The sequence below is a fragment of the Gymnoscopelus microlampas genome (genome assembly GCF_963454915.1).
Source record: "Gymnoscopelus microlampas genome assembly, chromosome: 11".
In the NCBI taxonomy this organism is placed as follows: domain Eukaryota; kingdom Metazoa; phylum Chordata; class Actinopteri; order Myctophiformes; family Myctophidae; genus Gymnoscopelus; species Gymnoscopelus microlampas.
In genome coordinates, this window is record NC_139948.1 from 25,731,577 (window position 1) to 25,752,316 (window position 20,740).

Consider the following 20,740-nt stretch of genomic DNA (forward strand, 5'->3'; position numbering starts at 1 on the left):
TAAAGTACATGATGAACACCACACTCGTTGTCAGCTACAAACAAAGGCCCCCCCATTGTTTTTAAAAAGAGAAAGAAAAGGAAGAAACAGCGTCTTGCCCCCTGTCCTGAAATCATGACATCATTCTAAAAACACATGACAGGTGGTTTAATTTGGGCCTTCTCTGCACTCCTCCTCTGTTCGTCTGATCGTCCTTCCCTTGTCGTTGTGATTCTCTCTCCGGCTCTTATTTCCAACTGTGCCAACCGTCTGTCCGTCCGTCCGTCTCTAGTCTCAGACGGTGACCTCCGTCTTGCTGTTGGTGGGCAGTCCCTTGTGCTTGGGGTGCATGTGCGGCGAGTGTCCGTAGCCCAGTGGTTGGGAGAACAGCTCCGGCAGCGTCTCGATGCTGAACTGCCTCTTGTTGGAGAAGGCCTGGCGCCGGCTGTTCTGCTGCTGCAGCGTCTGGTGCTGCTGCAGCGTCTGGTGCTGCTGCAGCGCCTGATGCTGCTGCAGCGTCTGGTGCTGCTGCAGCGTCTGGTGCTGCTGCAGCGTCTGGTGCTGCTGCTGGGGCGGAGGGTGAGAGTGAGTGTGAGCATGAGGATGAGGATGAGCGTGAGAGTGGTGTGGCGGCCCTTGGGACACCATGTGGGCGAGCTGGTGCTGGACGTGGGTCTTACTGGGGTCCCACACTTTGAAGGCGGAGCTGGATGTGAGCGGGTGGGCGTTGGTCTTGGAGATCTTGGGCTTGGGGATCTGGGAGGTGTTGATGGTGATGGCCAGGGGTGCGTGGATGTCCGGCGGGGGGAGGAAGGGCTTGTCCTTGGGGTGGAAGACGATGGGTTGGAAGGTGGGCGGGGACTGGCGGTGAGTGTAGTCCACCATGGGGTAACTCTTAGGGTAGTAGTCCCTCGCTGCCGTGTCTGAAATAACGATCAGAACAAAACAAGTAAAAAAAGAACAATGGTTAATAGAATTATATGAAGATACCAGTGTTGGAAACTTCAGAGGATTATCATCATCTGACTTACTATCATCCAACACACACACACGCACGCACGCTCACACACACACACACACACACACACACACACACACACACACACACACACACACACCGAACAGGGCCCGACCCGAACAATTACCATCATTTTACGCCCGAAAACCTGAAAACCCTAAAAAAGTGTCATAATGTGCTTTATGTCCTCAAAAGTCACACATTCCAAAAAGCTTTGAACTGAGCAGGTCGGGTAGGGTCGGGTTCAGGCAGAATTTGAGAACTCTAAGTCACACACACACAATCGCGAGTCCAAGAGTGAGTTATATCGCCGTCTACTCCAGAAGCCAGTAAGAAATAAACAGACTCAAGGTATGTTGTTGAAGACATGCTTCCTATACTGTTGAGTCTGTTGTGTTTATACTGATAATAGCTAGATGAACTTTGAGAGTTGTCTCACAATGTAACACAGCAACACAACTTTACTTTTATAAAGCAGTAACTCAGTAAGTTATTTGAAGTTACTAGCTAACTGTAACTAATTACACATTTTCAGTAACTTGCCTATAACACTACTGTTCACATCTTAAGACCTGAATGCACAATGTATCAGAATAGTAGGCCAAGGTGTTTGTGGTGATGAGGTTTCTGCTTTTCATAATATTTACATATTTCTGGCTTTGTAAACAGCTAATTAGTCTCTCACTCTCTCTCTCTCTCTGTCTCCATCTCCTTCTTTCTCCCTCTATCTGTGTTTGTGAGTGTGAGAGACACACATTCTCCACATTAGTCATACGCCTGTAGCTTCATTTGGTACGGGTAACTTGTAGCATGCACACACACACACACACTCACACACACACAAAAACACACGCATGAACGCACTCACTCACACACACACACACACACACACACACACACACACACACACACACACACGCGCGCACGCGCACACACACGCCAACCATTTCTCCATAGAGCCTCTAACCACATCTGTCAGGTACAGTAAAGCAATAAAAAATGGAAGTCGAAGGCACACAGGTGCCCATAGGGGTTCACAGTGCGCGTGTGCGTGTGTGTGCGTGCGCATGCAGGGGTCGTTAAACAAATGCCAGCATGTGATCATTGAAATGGAGATAAATAGATATTGTAATTTAGAATAATCATCAGGTTAAAGGAGAAGCAGAACAAGAAAAAATAAGATACAGCAACCATGGCAACGTGAAGGGAAGCGGAGGGTCAGGGTATGGGCGAGGGGGGGGTCTGTTAAAACGGGACCCTCGAGGGCAGTAAAAATAGAGTCGGTTTGCGGTGTCACGTCAGATTAGCACCAGGTCCCTGAATGGAGCCCGGCTCCGCTGTGAGGTCATCGCTGCCGGCCCCACCCCGTCGCACCCACCACCCACCAACCCCCTTCACCGCTACACCCTGAAGACACTAACAACCTTGTTTATTCATACCCTCTATATCCTGCTCTCTTTCTTTTTCTTTAAGAGAGAGAGAGAGAGAGAGAGAGAGAGAGAGAGAGAGAGAGAGAGAGCGCGAGAGAGCGCGAGAGAGAGAGTGTGTGAGAGAGAGAGAGAGAGGGGGGGGAGGCAGGGAGGGGGAGAAAACAAGTGAGAAAAATGACAACATTCCTCTGGTTGCTATTGTCTCTGGCTCAGTTTTGTCTCTATTGTTCGGGGGCCAGTCTCTCTCTGTTTGATTTGGCATCTTGTCTCTGACTCAATATCTGGTTCTCTCTTTCCACTTTGGTCTCCATTCCTTTATTTATTTTCCTCGCCCACTGTTCCTCCTGACAGTTCTATCTTTATCGATTGAGTCAACAGCAATAACAAAAGGGTGCATAACAGCTTGTGTCTGTGAAAGTGTGTGTGTGTGTGTGTGTGTGTGTGCCCGTCCGTCCGTCCGTGTGTGTGTGCGTGTGTGTGTGTGTGTGTGTGTGTGTGTGTGTGTGTGTGTGTGTGTGTGTGTGTGTGTGTGTGTGTGTGTGTGTGTGTGTGTGTGTGTGTGTGTGTGTGAGAGAGAGCGTGTGTATAGATTATGTAGTATACTGTACGTCAGGCCTATTATTCAAATGGATGTGATTCAGGGTGATTCCTGCATCACTCTGTTGGGTTTATTTTGCAATAATGACTGGCTTGCTGTTCATTATCACACTTATTACACGGCTACTTACTAAAGAAGTCAATAATTTGACACAAACTAGCTGTGTCTGTGTGCAGACTAGGGCATTCACGAATAGTGATTTTTAGTATTCGAATTATTCGACCTATAAGTATTCGAATATTCGATTAATCGATTTGATTATAAAAAATAAAATAATAAAAAAAATAAAAAATAAAAAAAATTAAAAGTTTTTTTTTTTTTTTTTTTTTTTAATGACATTGATGACTGGACTCAAGGAATGCGAGTAGACGTCACACCAGAGCTCACAGCTGCGTGTCTGCTGCAGAAAAGCCACAAAAAAAAAAAAAAAAAAAAAAAACTTTTTTTTTATTTTTATTTTTTTTATCGAATAATCGAATAGTGGTTTGATAGTCGAATATTCGAATATTCGATTATAGTGCAGACCAATGCAAACTCCATGACATTCTTAATATTAGCCTACTTAACCTTATAATTCACGTTACCTCCACCTACTGTACATTTATGTTTTTATTGGCGTTTTTATTGACAAAAATGCATATATACATGAACATATATTTCTACATATCTGTCAAAAGGATAAAAATATAAAAAGGTCTAGCTTATTTCCATTGTGGTTCTTTGAGTGCAAATGTCTATGTGTAAACTAGCAAAAAACATGGGTACTGTAAATGGAACCTGTTACAACTCAACTAATTGATGGTTATATTAAGGTCCAGCTGCTATTCAGCCAGCTCTTTATGGAGGACCTGAAGTTAACAATGGAGCTAATCAACTTACTGTAAGCCTTGCAGGTATCTGCCACCACAACACTAGTCTCCTACCTCAGTCACAGTTACTAGCTTATTTAAAAATATTTTATTTACAGCTATTCTAAGCTAAGCAAAACTTGCGGGTCTCGCACTAATGAACCAGTTTGATCCGGTTTAGGGCCAGCCCTTCCGTATCCGATAATTTGCACGCACACATAAAATCATGCATCGTTTCCGTAGCCACTCTAGACCCAGACCGGATCAGCAGCCTGAAAAGCAACTTGATCCCAGTCTACCTAGCTGGGTACTGGCCAAAAACAACACACAATCACGGAATGAGAGTAAACACGCAAATCACGTTTTCCACCAAGGCTCCTGAAAATAGTAATGAGTTACTTTTGGGAAAATAGTAACTGTAATATTTGTATTCAAAACGTGAAAGGAATTCATTATATTACTTGTTAGTGGTAAAAAGTAATATTACTTTTTTCATTGCTTTACCATCATTACTTAATTGTATGCCTCTCAAAATCTAACCCCACGTCCAAGTCGTGAGAGGCGGTAGCGGCTAAAAAGTACGGGTTTGCCAGGAAGGCCGAAGTATGTCGGGTGGATTGCCACCCGGGCCCTTACGATAGCCATGAAGGCCTGCCTGGATCCACCTGGAAACATGCTGGCCAACGGGGCCCTGGTGAAGCTAAGTGGACCAATCATTCGCTTAGGGGATCAACATGATTACAGAAACATTTATGAAAAACATTCAGCAAGGTTTTGAAGTGGAAGGTGTCTCTCCCCAGAGAGAAGTACTGTATGACGCTGGACAACAAAAGCCGAAAGGAGGTTGTTCAGCTGACCCCCCTTCTTAGGGAAAAAGGAACATCTTGGAAGGAAGCAGAGAAGACCGCCCAACACCGAACCAGCTGAAAGAAGTTCATAAATTACCTACAGTATGCTCCCCAAAGAGCAAAAGGGTTTAAGTCGATAGCTACATATGTATGTGTGTAACTTCAGTGTGTAAATGTACAGTATGTGTGCGTGTGTCACATGTGTGTGTGCTGCATACACGGTACAGTAAGTGTTAGTTATTGCATAGTATCCTGGTGAACTTGGGAAATAGGGGTCATTCATTGGCTGGCTCAACACACGCTCTAATTCACTAGGCCTACATGTCCAGCTCCCACGGCATCCAGCGCACTGGATAATGCAGCCCTGAAAATAACCCTGCATATCCTTAGTGTTGCTTATTATGGTACTTATGGTATACAGTAGTTGCAGGATTTGAATTTGTGTATAAATCTAACATTAGGTCTGTCTCTAAAATCCGCGTGATTCTTCCATTCATTTGAGTGGTATTAGACACTAATACCACTCAAATGATATTACAAAAAATTAAGACATTAGAGCAGTGCCTTTTTTTTGTGTACATTTTGTGTCTGTGACATTAGTGAGTTCACTCATGTCTGCAAGATGGTGTATTGATAAAGGAAGTATTTCATTTTCCCATTTTATATTTCTATATTATGCATATTTCTTTATATCCTGGGCTACAGTACATTGTGTGTAGAGAGCATCCAACCAAGTCAAATTCATAATATATGCAAAAGTACTTGGCCAAAAATAAAACCCAAAATGCAATCCCATTAAGTGCCTGTCTTATGGACTTTTAAATTTTGTATGCACTTTGCAGGCGGGCAAAATGCTTTAAAGCCTTACAGCTCTATGATTATGAATATTCTAACACTGAAGGGAGAGTCAAATTATAGTTATTAAAAGAAGGGAAGAACACATAGCACCTTTGCAAATATTTGGAGAATGTCAGAAGAGGGTAAGATGGATTACAGTACAAAGAGAGAATGACAGGGAGAGAGAATATGTAAATGATCCATTTGAATGGCCAAATCACAGTGATTTTGGAGGCATGCTCCCTCCGTAGAGTTGCCGTAGAAGGCACTGAAGTGCTATTATACTGACAATGACATGGGGATGAATAGAGGAACTGTTCAGCTTTCATGTTGCTAAGTGTGCCAAGTTTGGTAAAGCTGGGCATGTGTTGAGGGATTCGCGTGTTTATGTGTGCGCGGCTGCAAGCATGTCTGCACACGCGGGAATGCTTGCGCACACACGCACATTTGGATGGCATGTGCGTACGCACGTGTGTGTTTGCATGCATGCATGTGAAAATACTGCATGTGCAGACATTTTTGGCATGTTTGATCTGCTTATTTGCGTGTGCACACTCAGCTATATGTGTGCCAGTGACACCACAAGCCCAAGAACACATTTACATACCATTTTCCTTTGCTGAATAAGAAATAATCTGCATTACTGATTTAACCCATTAAGACCTGAGGACCCGATTCTACAAATGTCTTCTAAATCGTCTTCTAAACAGTTTTCTGAAAAACGTATGTTGCTATGTCAGTGGTTCTCAAATGTTTTCATGTCAAGGACCCCCAAATGATATGTATTTGCCCGCAGACCCCCATCTCAATATATTTTGTTCCAGGGACCCCCAGAAGCAAAGATTTGAGTTAAAGGTAGGTAAGTGATATTTTTTTGGTTAAAACAAAAAGTATTTTGTTAAAAGGTTAAAGCACTACTGATAGTACTCATTGCTATAGAGTGTTTGTTCAGTAACAGGAGTCTCCCCGTTTCTCCAGCTCTTTAATAAACAGAAAATACATTTTTTCGGTAGGTGTCAAAATCTCAGCCAATCAGGCGAAAGTACCCATTTGTAAGCTTAATTTTGATAGTGTTCCAGTTCCAATTTTGTCTGCTCATTTCTTAGTGTCATCACTTCCAATTTCACTTGTTTAATATATATCCTGATTGAGTTCTCTATCCTGATTGGATAAAATTGGAAATGAAACTGAAACTGAAACGAAAATGCATTTTCTGTTTTATAAAGAGCTGGAGAGACAAGGAGACTCTTTTTACTGAACAAACACTCTATAGCAATGAGTACTATCAGAATATAGAGCTATTTAACACTTATTTTAACCAAAGAAAATCACTTACCCTACCTTTAAAAATGTTTGCTTAAAAATATATTTATTTATATATTCAAAGATTTGCACGAATTTTCATACTATTTCTTTTTTAGCAGATCTACAAGCTCATAGTGCGGCACGAAGTGACGTGCTGTGACCGAGTCGACGTAAAAAAAATAGCCTTTCCAATCTGCTAATTTCGGTGCTCAACTCCATTCAAGTACCAGTTATGTGGACAGAGTATAAATTTGATGCAACTAGTTCCGCAATCCCTGATTCTGTTGAACTACTGTAAAAAGCTAAAACGTAAAAAAAACTAAACAAAAAAGTTAAACACTATGTAGATCCTTGATGGTAGGGCCCTATCCTGCTAGCCTGGGATCCAGACTGCTTCGCTACGTTCGACGGATTTCTTTTTCTCACTCGCTATACAGTCTGGAAAAGCCTCCTATCTCCGTGCACAGCACGGGTGAAAACGACCCGCGGCTTCTGATTGGTCTTTAGGGGGGGCGGGACCAGTGTTGTCCAATGTAAAACTCGAGTCACTTCCTGACTTGCCTACGTAATTGAAATACGAGTCAAATCGGAGGCTGGCCAGACTGATAAGCGAAGTGAGAAAAAAAAAAACTGCCAAACGTAGTGAATCAGGCTGGATCCCAGGCTACTATCCTGCGTTCTGTATAACTGTATAATTCTATTCCATATACGTGTCAATAACAGATAACAAATGCATGTACTCTGTGTGTGTGTGTGTGTGTGTGTGTGTGTGTGTGTGTGTGTGTGTGTGTGTGTGTGTGTGTGTGTGTGTGTGTGTGTGTGTGTGTGTGTGTGTGTGTGTGTGTGTGTGTGTTGGAGCATTCACCCTCCCACAAATTCATGGTTCATGTTAACATACAACCCCCCCTCCCCCCATCTGTATGCAACATCCACTCTGTCCAATTGATTCTGCTGTAGGTCCCAAAAGCAGACTCTGCACTAGGATTGTTGTTGTTTCAATCCGCTGCAGCCAGAGACTGGAATGACCTACAAAACAACTTTAAAACTGGACACAAGTCTCTGTTACTGACATTCTTAAAGACAAATGCTGCTGTCCTCCAGACTGTTAGACTCTGCAGTAATGTGTTTTGTGTGCACTTTAACTGTGTTTTTATTTTATTTTACCTTTATCTTACCAGGAGTCTCATTGATATCAGAAATCACTTTTACAAGAGAGACCTGGCCATGGTGGCAGCCATATAAAAACAACACAAATCACAACACATTAAAATGCAACATACATATAATAAATAAAATCCACAATAAAAACGAAAGAAAGCTATTCAACCAATGGCCTCTTGAGAAAAACAATTACATGCCTCGGCACATCCTTTATGAAGCCCTTAACTGCATGTCTTCTGTACATTATAATATATTGTGTTGTTTTTATTGTTTTAACCTGATTGTTGATTTCGTTTAGCCTCCTTTCCCCGGCCTTGCCTTTTGCAAGGCCGCACATTAAGAAATGGTTCTTAATCTTGCCTTGTCTGGTTAAATAAATGTTATAAAAAAAAGAATGAAAATGGCATAGCTAAAAAAAACTGACTGGCTGAGAGAGGAACTTTTTACCTTTTTTACTAACCCCTCAATTACAGTATGCAAGATACTAACTCGGCTACATAATTCATCACATAACCCTTTCTCTAGTCAAAAGTGGTAGCTTTCAACTGAGTGAAGGTTGTCGAAAGGGTTGTGTGAACTAATGTCCCTGTGTCATAATAGGCAAACATTTGGCAAAAATAGGCAAACATTCGGCCAAAATTAGGTGAGCATTTGGTGAAAATAGCAGATGTACAAGCTCACAATGCATTGCATTGCAACACGTATTGAGCTTGTAGATCGGCTATTGTCACTATTTGGTGTACATGGTGTACATTACCGCCATTAAGTAGTCTCACGTGGCCATACTGACACCCACAATTTTCAAATGTTTCCGGTCATACAGCCTGGGACCCGGAAGCTCTGATCATGATTAAAATATAAAGCGGATGTGAAGCCTCCTCCCCACTTCTGTTTCATCTTTACAGTTGCGTACATTTATCCTAATATAAATCAAAATCATCTAAGCATATATAGCTTGTTGCTTAGCAGAAATGGAAATTAAAAAAATAAAATGTAAAGATATTTTTAAATATATTGTCGTGAAAGAAGTGCCAGCTTCCTCTCGGATTTCGGCGGTGTAGTTCCAGACTCTATATAGCTTCGGAGATTGTGGAATAGTTGTCTGGCTACGCAAGACTACCATTTTGTGATCCAAACCCTCAGTGCTCAGGCTTAGGGTTGCCAACAGTCCTGTGTTAGCAAAATAAAGGTGCATCTAACATTGCTCTACCGAAAATGACAAAGTTGCTGCATGTGAGGTTACGTTAGTTACAGTTAAACACTGACTGAGCTACAACAGCATGGATTGCACTAACAACCTGAACAGTGCAAGGTTTAATGATTCAAATACCGCATAGAAAAGCCAAGGCTGAGATGATAACAGCCAACGTGCTTGGCCCCAAAACTGTACGGGATATTCTGAAAGAATGAGCGGTCTCCTCCTCCCCTCGCGGCTACAGCAGCAGGTGAGCAGGTGGATGCACACACCAGAACACAGTGAAATCTTATCCATTTGTAACTGAGCGTGTCACCTTCCTTCCCACTCCGGTCAATCAGAACTGCCGAGTTCTTCTCTATCTTCCGTCTTAAAATGAAAACCTGTCTCATTTCCTCATCCTTCACATTACCTCTTCTCTCTCGTGAACTCCCATTTCCCGTATTTCTTTTCTCAATTCTATCCTCCTCTTGGTGGAACAAAGGCTGTCTTCTATGATAAGTTAACAGAAATGATTTCTGAGCACAATACTGTGGATTTGACTTTTGCATATTTGCAATGTAGGTTATCTACGTTGTAAATCTACTGGATGAAAAGCCATATTTCCATTATATTCATCACTATGCACAATTGAAGAAGCTGGACTCCTTATTAAGATACAGGAAGTCTGGTGGGAGATTGGCATGTCCAAACATTAAATTGTATCACTGGGCATTTGTGTTGAGGAGTCTTAATGTTGGATTTAAAAAGCATGTGGTGTAAATCATCTCCAATGTGGAATAGCAATCTAATTTTGTCTGGTGGGAAACCATTCACTAATAAGAGTTGGGAGGAGAAATACATTAGGGGCCCTATTTTCGCCAGTGCCTTGCCCATTATGCCTAAACTTCTTTGCCATTTTTTACTATTTTTAAAAAGATTTTCAAATAGTTCAAATAGCCAATCTACAAGCTCACAACGTATCGATGTAGATCGGCTAGTTGAAGTATTTGAAAATGTTTTTAAAAATAGTAAAAAAATTGCAAATAAGTTTAGGGATAATGGGTACAGCACCGGCGAAAATAGGGCCCTAGGACTCTTCAAGACATTAATGGATCGGATTCGATCCTTTACTTTCAAGATCTTATCTCTAGATATGGTCTTGATAGGCACTCTTTGTATTTTACTTCAGAGTGAGATCTGCTAAGATCTGTAAGGCCTATAAGATTGAGTTAAAAGTCCATCCCATTCTGAGCAGGTCCAAGAGTGCGCCTAGATGAATAGTGGCATACATCAATTCAACTCTCAGAAATATATGCCCTTGGCAGGAATGAAAGTTTGGGATAGGGTCTATAACAGATTTGGGGTAAGAAATGGACTGGGATGCTCTTTGGGACAATGTATCTGGTGCATCGAAAAATCCAAATCATCAATATATACATTTGAAGTTTTGTCATAGAACATGAACACCCAGAATTAGGCATCAATGGGATTGGCACCTGACCCGTATTGCACATTCTGTGGGAACTCTCCGGGAACTGTGGGCTTGTTTGTCCATGCTGTATGGGAATGTCCTGGTATTTTGTCCAGGGATTGTCCTGGGATTTTGGAGTTCTGGGGAAAGGTTATTGGGACTTTAACGGACCTAATAGAAGTACAACTGCCAATGGACCTTTTTGTACATCTTTGAAATGATTGAAATTGTCCCTTACTGAATAGTCGCACAAAGTTTGCCTGTCAGGACTTACAGCACCCAAAAAGATAGTCCAACGCTGGAAACCCCCACATGATACATCTAAGACGCACTGGCTTCGCAGCTTTTTGGACATTGCCTACCTTGAACTGTCCTCAGCAAGAATCAACCATGCTCAACAAGGCACAATTCTATTATTAACAAATGTAATATCTGACGTGGTGATGCAATGGATGTGTTGTGATGCTCAAATTAAAAGGATGGTGGAGAGGGAGGAAGGGTTTAGAATGGATGGAATGATGGATGGTAAAGGGAGAAGGGTGGGGGACACTATTCAATTACGTCAATTTGGCACTGTCTGTGATGTGTATTTGACATTTGGTGAAAGATTAATAAAGAGAAAAACAAAATCACTGTTCACAACTCAGGAAATACACATTGACACACATACTCTGGAGATGCTATTCATCTGCTGAAAATTAAAGACATACATGGTACATTTTTTGCAGTGACCACTATGTATCGTCACAAATTCACTCTCTCCACTAGAAGCCTTTTGCTATTTCCAGTAAGCATTGGTAGGGTCTAGAGTTCAATTAAGACAGATTCTCATTACCATTCTTAATTTGTTTTTCTTTTTCAGTTTTGTGAGCTTGTGCTAACAAATTGTTAACATAATTGGCAGATCTCTTCTTACAGCACAGTGATTGAAACCCTGCTCTGCCTTGGTTCGATGATTACAATTAAGAGACAGACATCAGTAGAATTTGTATTTTAGTGTTCTCCTGCAGTAGGAGAGCTTGTGCCAGCAAATATCATATTTGTTTCTCTAAACTGACTGGCCTCTCCCTGCTGTGGTCTTGTGAAATATGGCCTCAGCCTCTCAGGAGGTTCGAGTTTAATTAAGAATTGAGACGTCAGACAGACATGGTCCAGAGACCTGCTGATAAACCTGGCAAACTGTCCATCACACCTTCAGACAGATTATCCTCTCACCGTCTGTTTTACTTGATCCTGTCCTTCCCCTTTCCTCTCAAAGGCAACGTGCCACGCCCTGTTACCTGGACTCTGTCCCATGAAAGGATTACATGTTTCACTTGTTCTGCTTTGAATGCAACTTCCACAAGAGGCAGAACTGAAAGGCGTGGTAAATGAATGAAAGTGAACGAAGGAATGGGCCTTGATGCAGTCATACTTCAGATGGAAGACAAACAGATGTCCTCTGCTCTTCCATGGCGTTAATCTTTCATTTTATATCTCAACGTGTTTGTTCATTCACCGTCTCTCCTCTCTCTCACCTTTAAGAACCTTTACTCTGCTGTTTGACATATTCAGCCAGCCCATTCTCTCTCTTTCTCTCACGCGCACGCGCGCGCGCGCGCACACACACACACACACACACACACACACACACACACACACACACACACACACACACACACACACACACACACACACACACACACACACACACACACACACACACACACACACACACACACACACACACACACACACACACACACACACACACACACACACACACACACACACACACACACACACTCTCTCTCTCTCTCTCTCTGACTTAAATCTTTCAAATCCTTTCAAATCCTTTCAACCTATTGTATCTCATTCCACCTTCACTCTGGGCAGCTCAGTCCTTCCGTTACATCTGGCAAAGGTTAGCTGCCGCGGGTTCTTACTGTTCCGTCAATCCTCCTCCATCCCTTTCACCCATCTAGTGTAAGTTCTGTTATTCCACTTACATGTATTGTGTGACATAACCTGATAACGAGAGCAGCCGCCGCTCAGTGCAGGAAAGCTATGATACATGCAGGCTCTCTTCCACTACAAAGGGTGACCTTCCATAACCTGAAACTTTGTGATGTTACCATTATACAGTGGTGTAAAGTAACTAAGTACATGTACTTAAGTGCTGTACTTGAGTACAATTTTGAGATACTTTCACTTTACTGGAGTATTTCCAATTTTCAATACTTTTACTTCTACTCCACTACATCTCAGAGGCAAATATTGTACTTTTACATTACATTTACATTATAAAACATACATTAACCTATTTTATACCTAGGCTATTTGAAAATAGCCGATCTACAAGTTCACAACGCGTCGCATCGCGACGCGTTGTGAGCTTGTAGATCTGCTATTTTCCAAAATGTTTGTACTTTGACTTTTTGTACTTTAAGTACATTTTGATACCAATACTTTGGTACATTTACCCAAGTAAATGTGGAATTCCGGACTTTTACTTGTAACAGAGTACTTCTACATTGCAGTATTGATACTTTTACTTAAGTAAGACATTTGAGTATTTTTTCCACCACTTATCTGAGTCATAGCGTACATGAAAACACATCCAGAACCCGTGAAACACTTTACACAGCACGGCACGGCTCACTGAGTTCTTGTAGAGTCGAAAAAGAGCCACTAATAAAGACATCAGAGCAGCTTGGTCCAGATACAGTGCCAACTGCTTGGCCTGGCAGAGGATAGCTGGCCCAGGGTCAGCTACAGTATCCCACCCAGGCTGTTGTGTGTCCTCGGCCTGACTTTGTTGTTGCCACACAGCCAGCCTTGCTGTGTGGGCTCAGAACCTGGTGGGTTGTTTATTACTGCCTTGCTGGAGAGCTGGTAAGCATGTGTGAAGAGATGATTTGATTTGTGCATAAGTAGTAATTAACTAGTAAGTATAAATCACACACCCTGCGTGTGCATGTGCATGTATTTCATCGTCAAGTAGCGAGTGATTTATGACCCCCTGGCCCTGCTATTTGACAGTGCATATGATTTATGACCGGGTAAAACATCCACCATCAGAATCAACTTTATTGTCACATCACATCTTTTTCTTTATATTTTCCACCCTCTAACACAATTTAATCATTAAAACCTTCTCCAAAAAATGCCAGAATACATAGTGAAAAGTACACATTTTTAACATTTAAAAAGCTAGTTTGTAGTTAAAATGTTCTAGCACAGTGTTTTTTGGGGCCAGCACCTCCCTAGCCAATATCCAGGTCCCTTGCCACCCCGATACCAATTAAAATTTAGGTTAAGTTCTGTGCTGCTTATATAATTTAGAAAATATCTCATTGAATGCCAAATAGAAGATTTTATACTAAACCGGACTATTAGAATGTGATTATTGGCCTACATCCCAGGCAGAAAAAAGTTACTATTATAAGTAAAAGTGTAAAGCCTTAAAATAGGCCAGGGATACAATTATATTATTATTTTGATGTTAAACATCTTCTACACATAAATTGGAAATTCAGACTCCAACTAGAAAAGTGCACTCATTAGTGCGCAAATCTCCACCAAAAGGCATGCCCCAATAATAATACGCTGTCTGATACAGTAACATCGTACTGCACGCACGCTCTCTCTCTCTCTCTCTCTCTCTCTCTCTCTCTCTCAGAGAAATTGTACAAACAATTGATGTGGTGTCTGCTCTTCTGGAAATAAGGTCTACACCAGTTTCCCAGAAGAAAGTGCCACTTGAATACATTATGTCGGATGAACAAGTCTGGAATCTTGGAGCACTGGATGCAATGTAACACAAATTGGAAATAATTCATGATGTCTATGTGTGGTCAGTTCAAGGAGACTAATGGACCTTAGTGGTTACATAACCTTCGAAACGAGCCACAATTTCACTGTGCACGCATGCGCACCTCATAGGCACGCTCCGGTACTTAAACAAATAGCACTACACCCCTGCAAGTGATGAAAATGTTTTGGGGTTGTGCTGTTTATGAAAAGGCATGGGGCAGCGGGGAGTAGGGATATAAATAAAGGACTGTCATTACATCATTATAGTGCAACCAGAGTAACAGGCTGTAGACAAATCTTTGGACAGTGAACACATGGAATAATAGTGTGGCATGTTGTCATCATTAGGACAAACATGCCTTTACAATATTAAAGTTAAAGTCCAATTCATAGTTCAAATATGTATACATACAGTACATACAACTAAAAATATGTTGGGAAAAGAGGAAACGCACACCTTCGCTATGGTGAAGGCGTGCGTGTGATGTTAGTCTAACGTTATGGCATAAAGTTAGACTTGATTAAGCAGATTATGGTTTAAAGTAAGAAAAAGATCAACCACATGAACCCTATGTGTCCCTTTTCTGGGTATGTCATAATAGGTCAAATATTTTGGGCAAAAATGAGCTTGTAGATGTGCTATTTTTGGTGAAGACAATTGTTGTAGAGGGAAAAGAGGGGGCCTAGTATAGAGCCCGGGGGAACCGAACAACTAAGTATATAGGGTTGAAGAGGTTAATTTAAGTCACTGTGTCACGGCAAGGTGGTCATTCTGGACCCAAATGCAGGAACTTAGGACAAACCAAGGAGGACAATTAACGACAACATTACTTTACAAAAACATTACAAGCTCACAAGGTCCCATAAAACAAACACAACACTGGACTACAAGATACAACACTAAGCATCATTCTAATATAACAGAACGAACAAGCAACACGACTGGCAACAAACACTGAACCTGCACGGAAAGCACTCTCAGGCAGTGTTTTAAGTCTCTGGAGCTCGTTAGCCATATATAGGCACGGCTGGCACTCGCAGGTGAGTCCACTCTAGGTAATCAACGTCCAAAGCGGAGAGGGGAGGGAGTGAGGAGCTCAAGGGGGAAAACTCACCAGGCAAAGTCACAAAAGGGCACACTGGACACACCATGCAGGGGCAGAGGTAGATAGATACAGTGGTTCTCAACCTTTCCAGGCTGCGAACCCCCAAAATAATCTTATTTGAACTGGGGACCCCCCACCCTGACAAGCAGTTGGAAGTGTCGGAGTTGAGGCATTACATTTAGTTTGACAAGGTGATTATTGTGAACATAACCGATCTACAGACAATTTGGACAATGTTTGACCAGTTGTTTTGTTGATTACTTTTGCAGTAATGGTCTTTTTTCATGTAATTTCTTTTTCTTTTTTTAGGTACAGTATTAGGTATTAGAAGTCCTTGAATTGTCACTTGAATGTCATCTGGGGACCCCCCCAAAATCATGTGGGGACTCAACTGGGGTCCTGACCCTCAGGTTGAGAACCACTGCGATAGAACATACACTACATATCAAATAGAAGTATTGTACTTTCTAGGAAGGGACTGTTGGGACCCATACTTACAAAAAAATATAATGAATTAACCACTTAAGCCCTAGCTTAATTATATTTATACTTACATACATACTGGAAATGTTCAACATTTCAACACAGCAAAGTATTGATATTAAAATGAAAAATTTACTCTGTTATTTGTACTTTTGAATAATATTTCCTTGAGTACATACTTTGTCCACCACTGAGTATGAGGAAGTGGGAGGAGGAAGGGAGGGACGACTGGACGGAACGGACGTTTTCACCCGGTCATAAATCATATGTGCACTGTCACATGGCAGGGGGTCATAAATCACTCTCTACCTGTCAATCAAATACACAAGCACGCACAGGGTACATGTTTTTGTGAGAACTGAAAATTGTTTTTAACATGGTTGGTAGAGTTGAGTGTGTGTACGGCGCGACTGTATTGTATACGGCATGTTTCTTTTGTCAAGTCATTTATCACAAGTCATTTATTGGAGTTGTATCATGTGTCAACCATGTGCCACTAGCCATATGGGCTGTGTGTGTGTGTGTGTGTGTGTGTGTGTGTGTGTGTGTGTGTGTGTGTGTGTGTGTGTGTGTTTGCGCGCGCGCACACACACACACACACACACACAAATTGGCAAGTACACAAGTTTGCAGACTCATAATGGCTGTCTGCTCAAGTTATGAAATAAGAAAAAGTGACCAACCTCCAGATGGAAAAGGGAGAGAAAAAGAGAGGAGAGAGAGAGAGAGAGAGAGAGAGAGAGAGAGAGAGAGAGAGAAAGAGAGAGATATAGAGAGAGATAGAGAAAGGAAAAAAGGCGAACGAGAGACAGAAATTTGAAACGAAAACAGAATCTTGACATAAATTAAAATTCAAATGAGATGCAGACGTTAACATTTACAATGCAGGAGAAGTAGGCAGGTCTGTGATTGTGTGTGTGTGTGTGTGTGTGTGTGTGTGTGTGTGTGTGTGTGTGTGTGTGTGTGTGTGTGTGTGTGTGTGTGTGTGTGTGTGTGTGTGTGTGTGTGTGTGTGTGTATGTGTGTGTGTGTATGTAAGAGAGAGATTGTCATTAAATGCAGCACCAGGGGACCAACCAGCTGGCATCCAGCACGGCATCACGCCATAGCATGTCAGACTTACAGTATAGTACAGTGCATAAACAGGCATGTTTGTTGTCGATGTCTGTGTGTGTGTGTGTGTGTGTGTGTGTGTGTGTGTGTGTGTGTGTGTGTGTGTGTGTGTGTGTGTGTGTGTGTGTGTGTGTGTGTGTGTGTGTATGTGAGTGAGAGTGAGGGGGGGGTGATATACAAGTAGACGAGACAAAAATAAGTGTCATTGATGCCATGTCACTGCCAGCAAACAAAGATGAAAGATTGCTGCGGAGGAAAGGACTGAGAACGGAGTGGTGCATCATTTTTAATAAGTATTTTACAGCATAATGTGTGAGGGCTGGGTGTGTTGTTGTATTCAGAGGTGTGCTAAGCAGAATAAGATCATGATTTAATGCTTCTCTCATGCTGTTTTTATAAACCTGCCTCTCGTGTTCCTGCCTTTCTTTTCACTCTCTGAGTTTTCTTTTCCGTTTGTTTCGCTTGTGTGTGCGCGTGCGTGCGTATGCGCGTGTGTGCGTGTGTGTGTGTGTGTGTGTCTGTGTGTGTGTGTGTGTGTGTGTGTGTGTGTGTGTGTGTGTGTGTGTTTGTGTGTGTTTGGGTGTCCTACTCATCTCTACTTTCCTGCATTTCCCTCTTTCCCCTTTTTTATCGCCCTGTTCCATCTCTCTGCTTTTCCTCTTTATTTTTCCACTCTCTGTCTCTGTCTCTCGCTGTCTCTCTCTCTCCCATTTTTGCATGTCCTCTCCTCTGCTCTCTCTCCTCCTCTGCTCTCTTTTCTTTTCCCCTCCATAATAACCCATCCCTTTCTATTCCCCTCTTTCTCTCTATCTATTCTATCCATATTCTGTCTCTCAATCTCTACCTCTTTTTTACCCTTGAGTCACTGACTGATCATCCTTTTATACCACTTATTTATGAAAATACAGACCTTCAACACCGTGCCCTGTCCCTCCATACCTCTCCCCCTCCCTCCCCCTGTCTCTCCTCACAGACAGGAATGGAAGACTGAAAAGTAAGCAGTGTGACATTTCTGCTGTGCTCTGTCTTCCAGTATTTGCTGAGCATTCACCCTCTCTGCACACAGCAGCGGATGCCCTAAAGCAGTAGGTCCCAAACTTTTTAACTCCATCCATTATAATCCATTATGAATCAACCACTTAAGCACTACTTAATAATGAAAATAGCCGATCTACAAGCTCACAACGTGTCACGATTTTTTTTTGTTTTTGAAATAATATAGAAACCTACAATGGTTCCCGGCCCATAGTTTGGGAAACACTTCTCTAAAGCTTTTAGTATATAAAGCCAGCTACAAGGTTTATCATTTAGTGCTTTATAACCAAAGCTCCTACAAAGAAGGTGTTTCTCTAAAGATCCTGCATCCCAAGAGGAAAAGGATGGATACAGTACACATAAATCCTCAGTGTAAATTTAACCACTTGTAACTCGTAACACTCAGAGTTAAATGAACGCTCAGGATTTTACAGTGTGACGTAGGAAAACTGGATTAGAGCCCACAACCTTACGGTTTACGCCTTACTACGCCCTACAGGTGTGTGTAATAACCGGCCGTCCCACCAGGGTGCGCCAACGAATGAAAGCCTTGGGACTATGTGCATAGTGTCCAGCGTTCCTCCCTATGGTGTCTGATATGCTGACACTATGATGTGTTTATCAGTCCATAGTGTGTGTGTCTGGGACACAAGTACATACACGGGTGTCCACATGTCACTGTGCATGAGCATCAGTGAGTCCTTACGTGTCCTTTGTGATCAGATGAAAGTGTCTCTCTCTGTGTGTGTGTGTGTGTGTGTGTGTGTGTGTGTGTGTGTGTGTGTGTGTGTGTGTGTGTGTGTGTGTGTGTGTGTGTGCGTGCATGTGTGCGTGCGTGTGTGTGTGTGTGAGAGAGATGTTGCTGATGCTGACCAGACATACTGTCAGTGTGTGAGTGTGTGAGCGTGTGCGTGTGCACACGTGTGTGTGTGTGTGTGTGTGTGTGTGTGTGTGTGTGTGTGTGTGTGTGTGTGTGTGTGTGTGTGTGTGTGTGTGTGTGTGTGTGTGTGTGTGTGCGTGAGTCCGTGTGCGCGTGTACATGTACATGTACATGTGTGTGCGTTGGATAATAACATTTGGTGAGTGGAATGTTTTGAGCTTGTGCGTGCACAAATAAATACAAAACAGAAAACAAATATCAAAAGTTATACAAACATGTAGTCAAAATGTCAAATGGCTGCCAAGCATGGTAGCTTAAAATCCATTTATTTTTGCCAGACCCAAGGGGTCGGGCTTACATGAGGCTTTGTATCTGTTTTCTCCATACATGGGCATGGTCACTTTGTCCCCCGGCCCCAGCCAAAAAAGTCTGTCTCCCTTTCGTCATAGAAGGGACATAGAAGGGACACACGTCATGCGAAGCCCGGCCATTCAGATTTCAACCACTAGGGGTCTGGCAGTACCAGGTCTCCTGGTTCCCTTGTTCCCTTTACAGAAGAAAATATGGAAATCTGTGCAGGTCACTTGTATTTTTCCATAGCTATAGACATATATACATAGCCATAGATTACTGTTATTAGCATTATAAAAAACAATGCTCACAAGTCAATAACTTCTGTTCCCATTATAATGGCTAGTTAGAACCAGATAACACACACCAATAACAGTCACAGTGCTGGCGCTAATGTATGCCATGTTCAATATTATACTTCCTTGATTCAAAAAGCTAATGCTATGTTATGTAACTCTTGTGCTTTCAATCATTAAATGCTTTTATGTATTATCCTGGGTTTGAAAGCACATCTGTTGAAAGCTACTTTTGAAAGCTATTACAGTAGATAAAATCACGAGTTGTCTGGCGGAACTGGGTACGTTTATGGGGCTTTTCAGACATGCTAGTAAAGGATCTGTCACAACATATTGCATGTGTCTACTGTTTTCAATAGGACTGCGTATATAAACTTGACATTAGGTTTATGTAGTAATGTAAAAGCTATTGTCAAGTTTATGTAGGTTAACCATACACAATGGTTCATATTGCTAAATTGATTTATGTACGGTCCTTAGCTATAGATATCGACTTAGTGATGAAGTAAAGAGGACAGTACATTGGCATTCAGAGGAATGGCGGTGTGACCCCAAGTCCACGTGAGGACATACCATACAGCCGGAACAACAGCAGTCAAGGTGCCCTTGAGCAAGGCACGTTATACTGTATCAAATTAACCACATTCTGGAGCGAACATTATGCGAAAATAGAAGATCTAAAAATGATGTGTCATGCTTATTGATCAGCGATTATGGGGGATCGGGATCAAGTGGAACTATACATGCATTTCATGTGTGTGTGCATGTGTTTGTGTTTGTGTGCGTGTGCGTGTGCGTGTGCGTGTGCGTGTGCGTGTGCGTGTGCGTGTGCGTGTGCGTGTACGTGAGTGTGAGTGTGTCTACTCACCCACAGCTTTGAGTGAGGTGTACTTGTTGAAGCCAATGCCCAGGTTGTTGTGAGGGTGAGACAAGGCCATGGCAGGCCCCAGCGGAGAGAGAGCTGCATTGTTCAGATGGTTATGATCTGAAAGCGAGAGAGAGGGAGAAAA

The 20,740-nt window shown here is 42.2% G+C and overlaps 1 protein-coding gene across 1 annotated transcript in view; it reads right to left on the reverse strand.

Annotated features, from left to right (window-relative positions):
* Nucleotides 1–273: 273 nt before the first annotated feature.
* Nucleotides 274–20,740, reverse strand: part of LOC311054680 (protein shisa-9-like) — a gene marked incomplete at both ends in the record, with an annotated part of 136,317 nt that continues 115,850 nt past the window's right edge. Inside the window, 3 exons of the mRNA XM_084070684.1 lie at nt 274–522; nt 625–902; nt 20,599–20,715. Of these exons, the coding sequence (XP_083926810.1) occupies nt 274–522; nt 625–902; nt 20,599–20,715 (644 nt within the window). The remainder of the gene's footprint in view (nt 523–624; nt 903–20,598; nt 20,716–20,740) is intronic.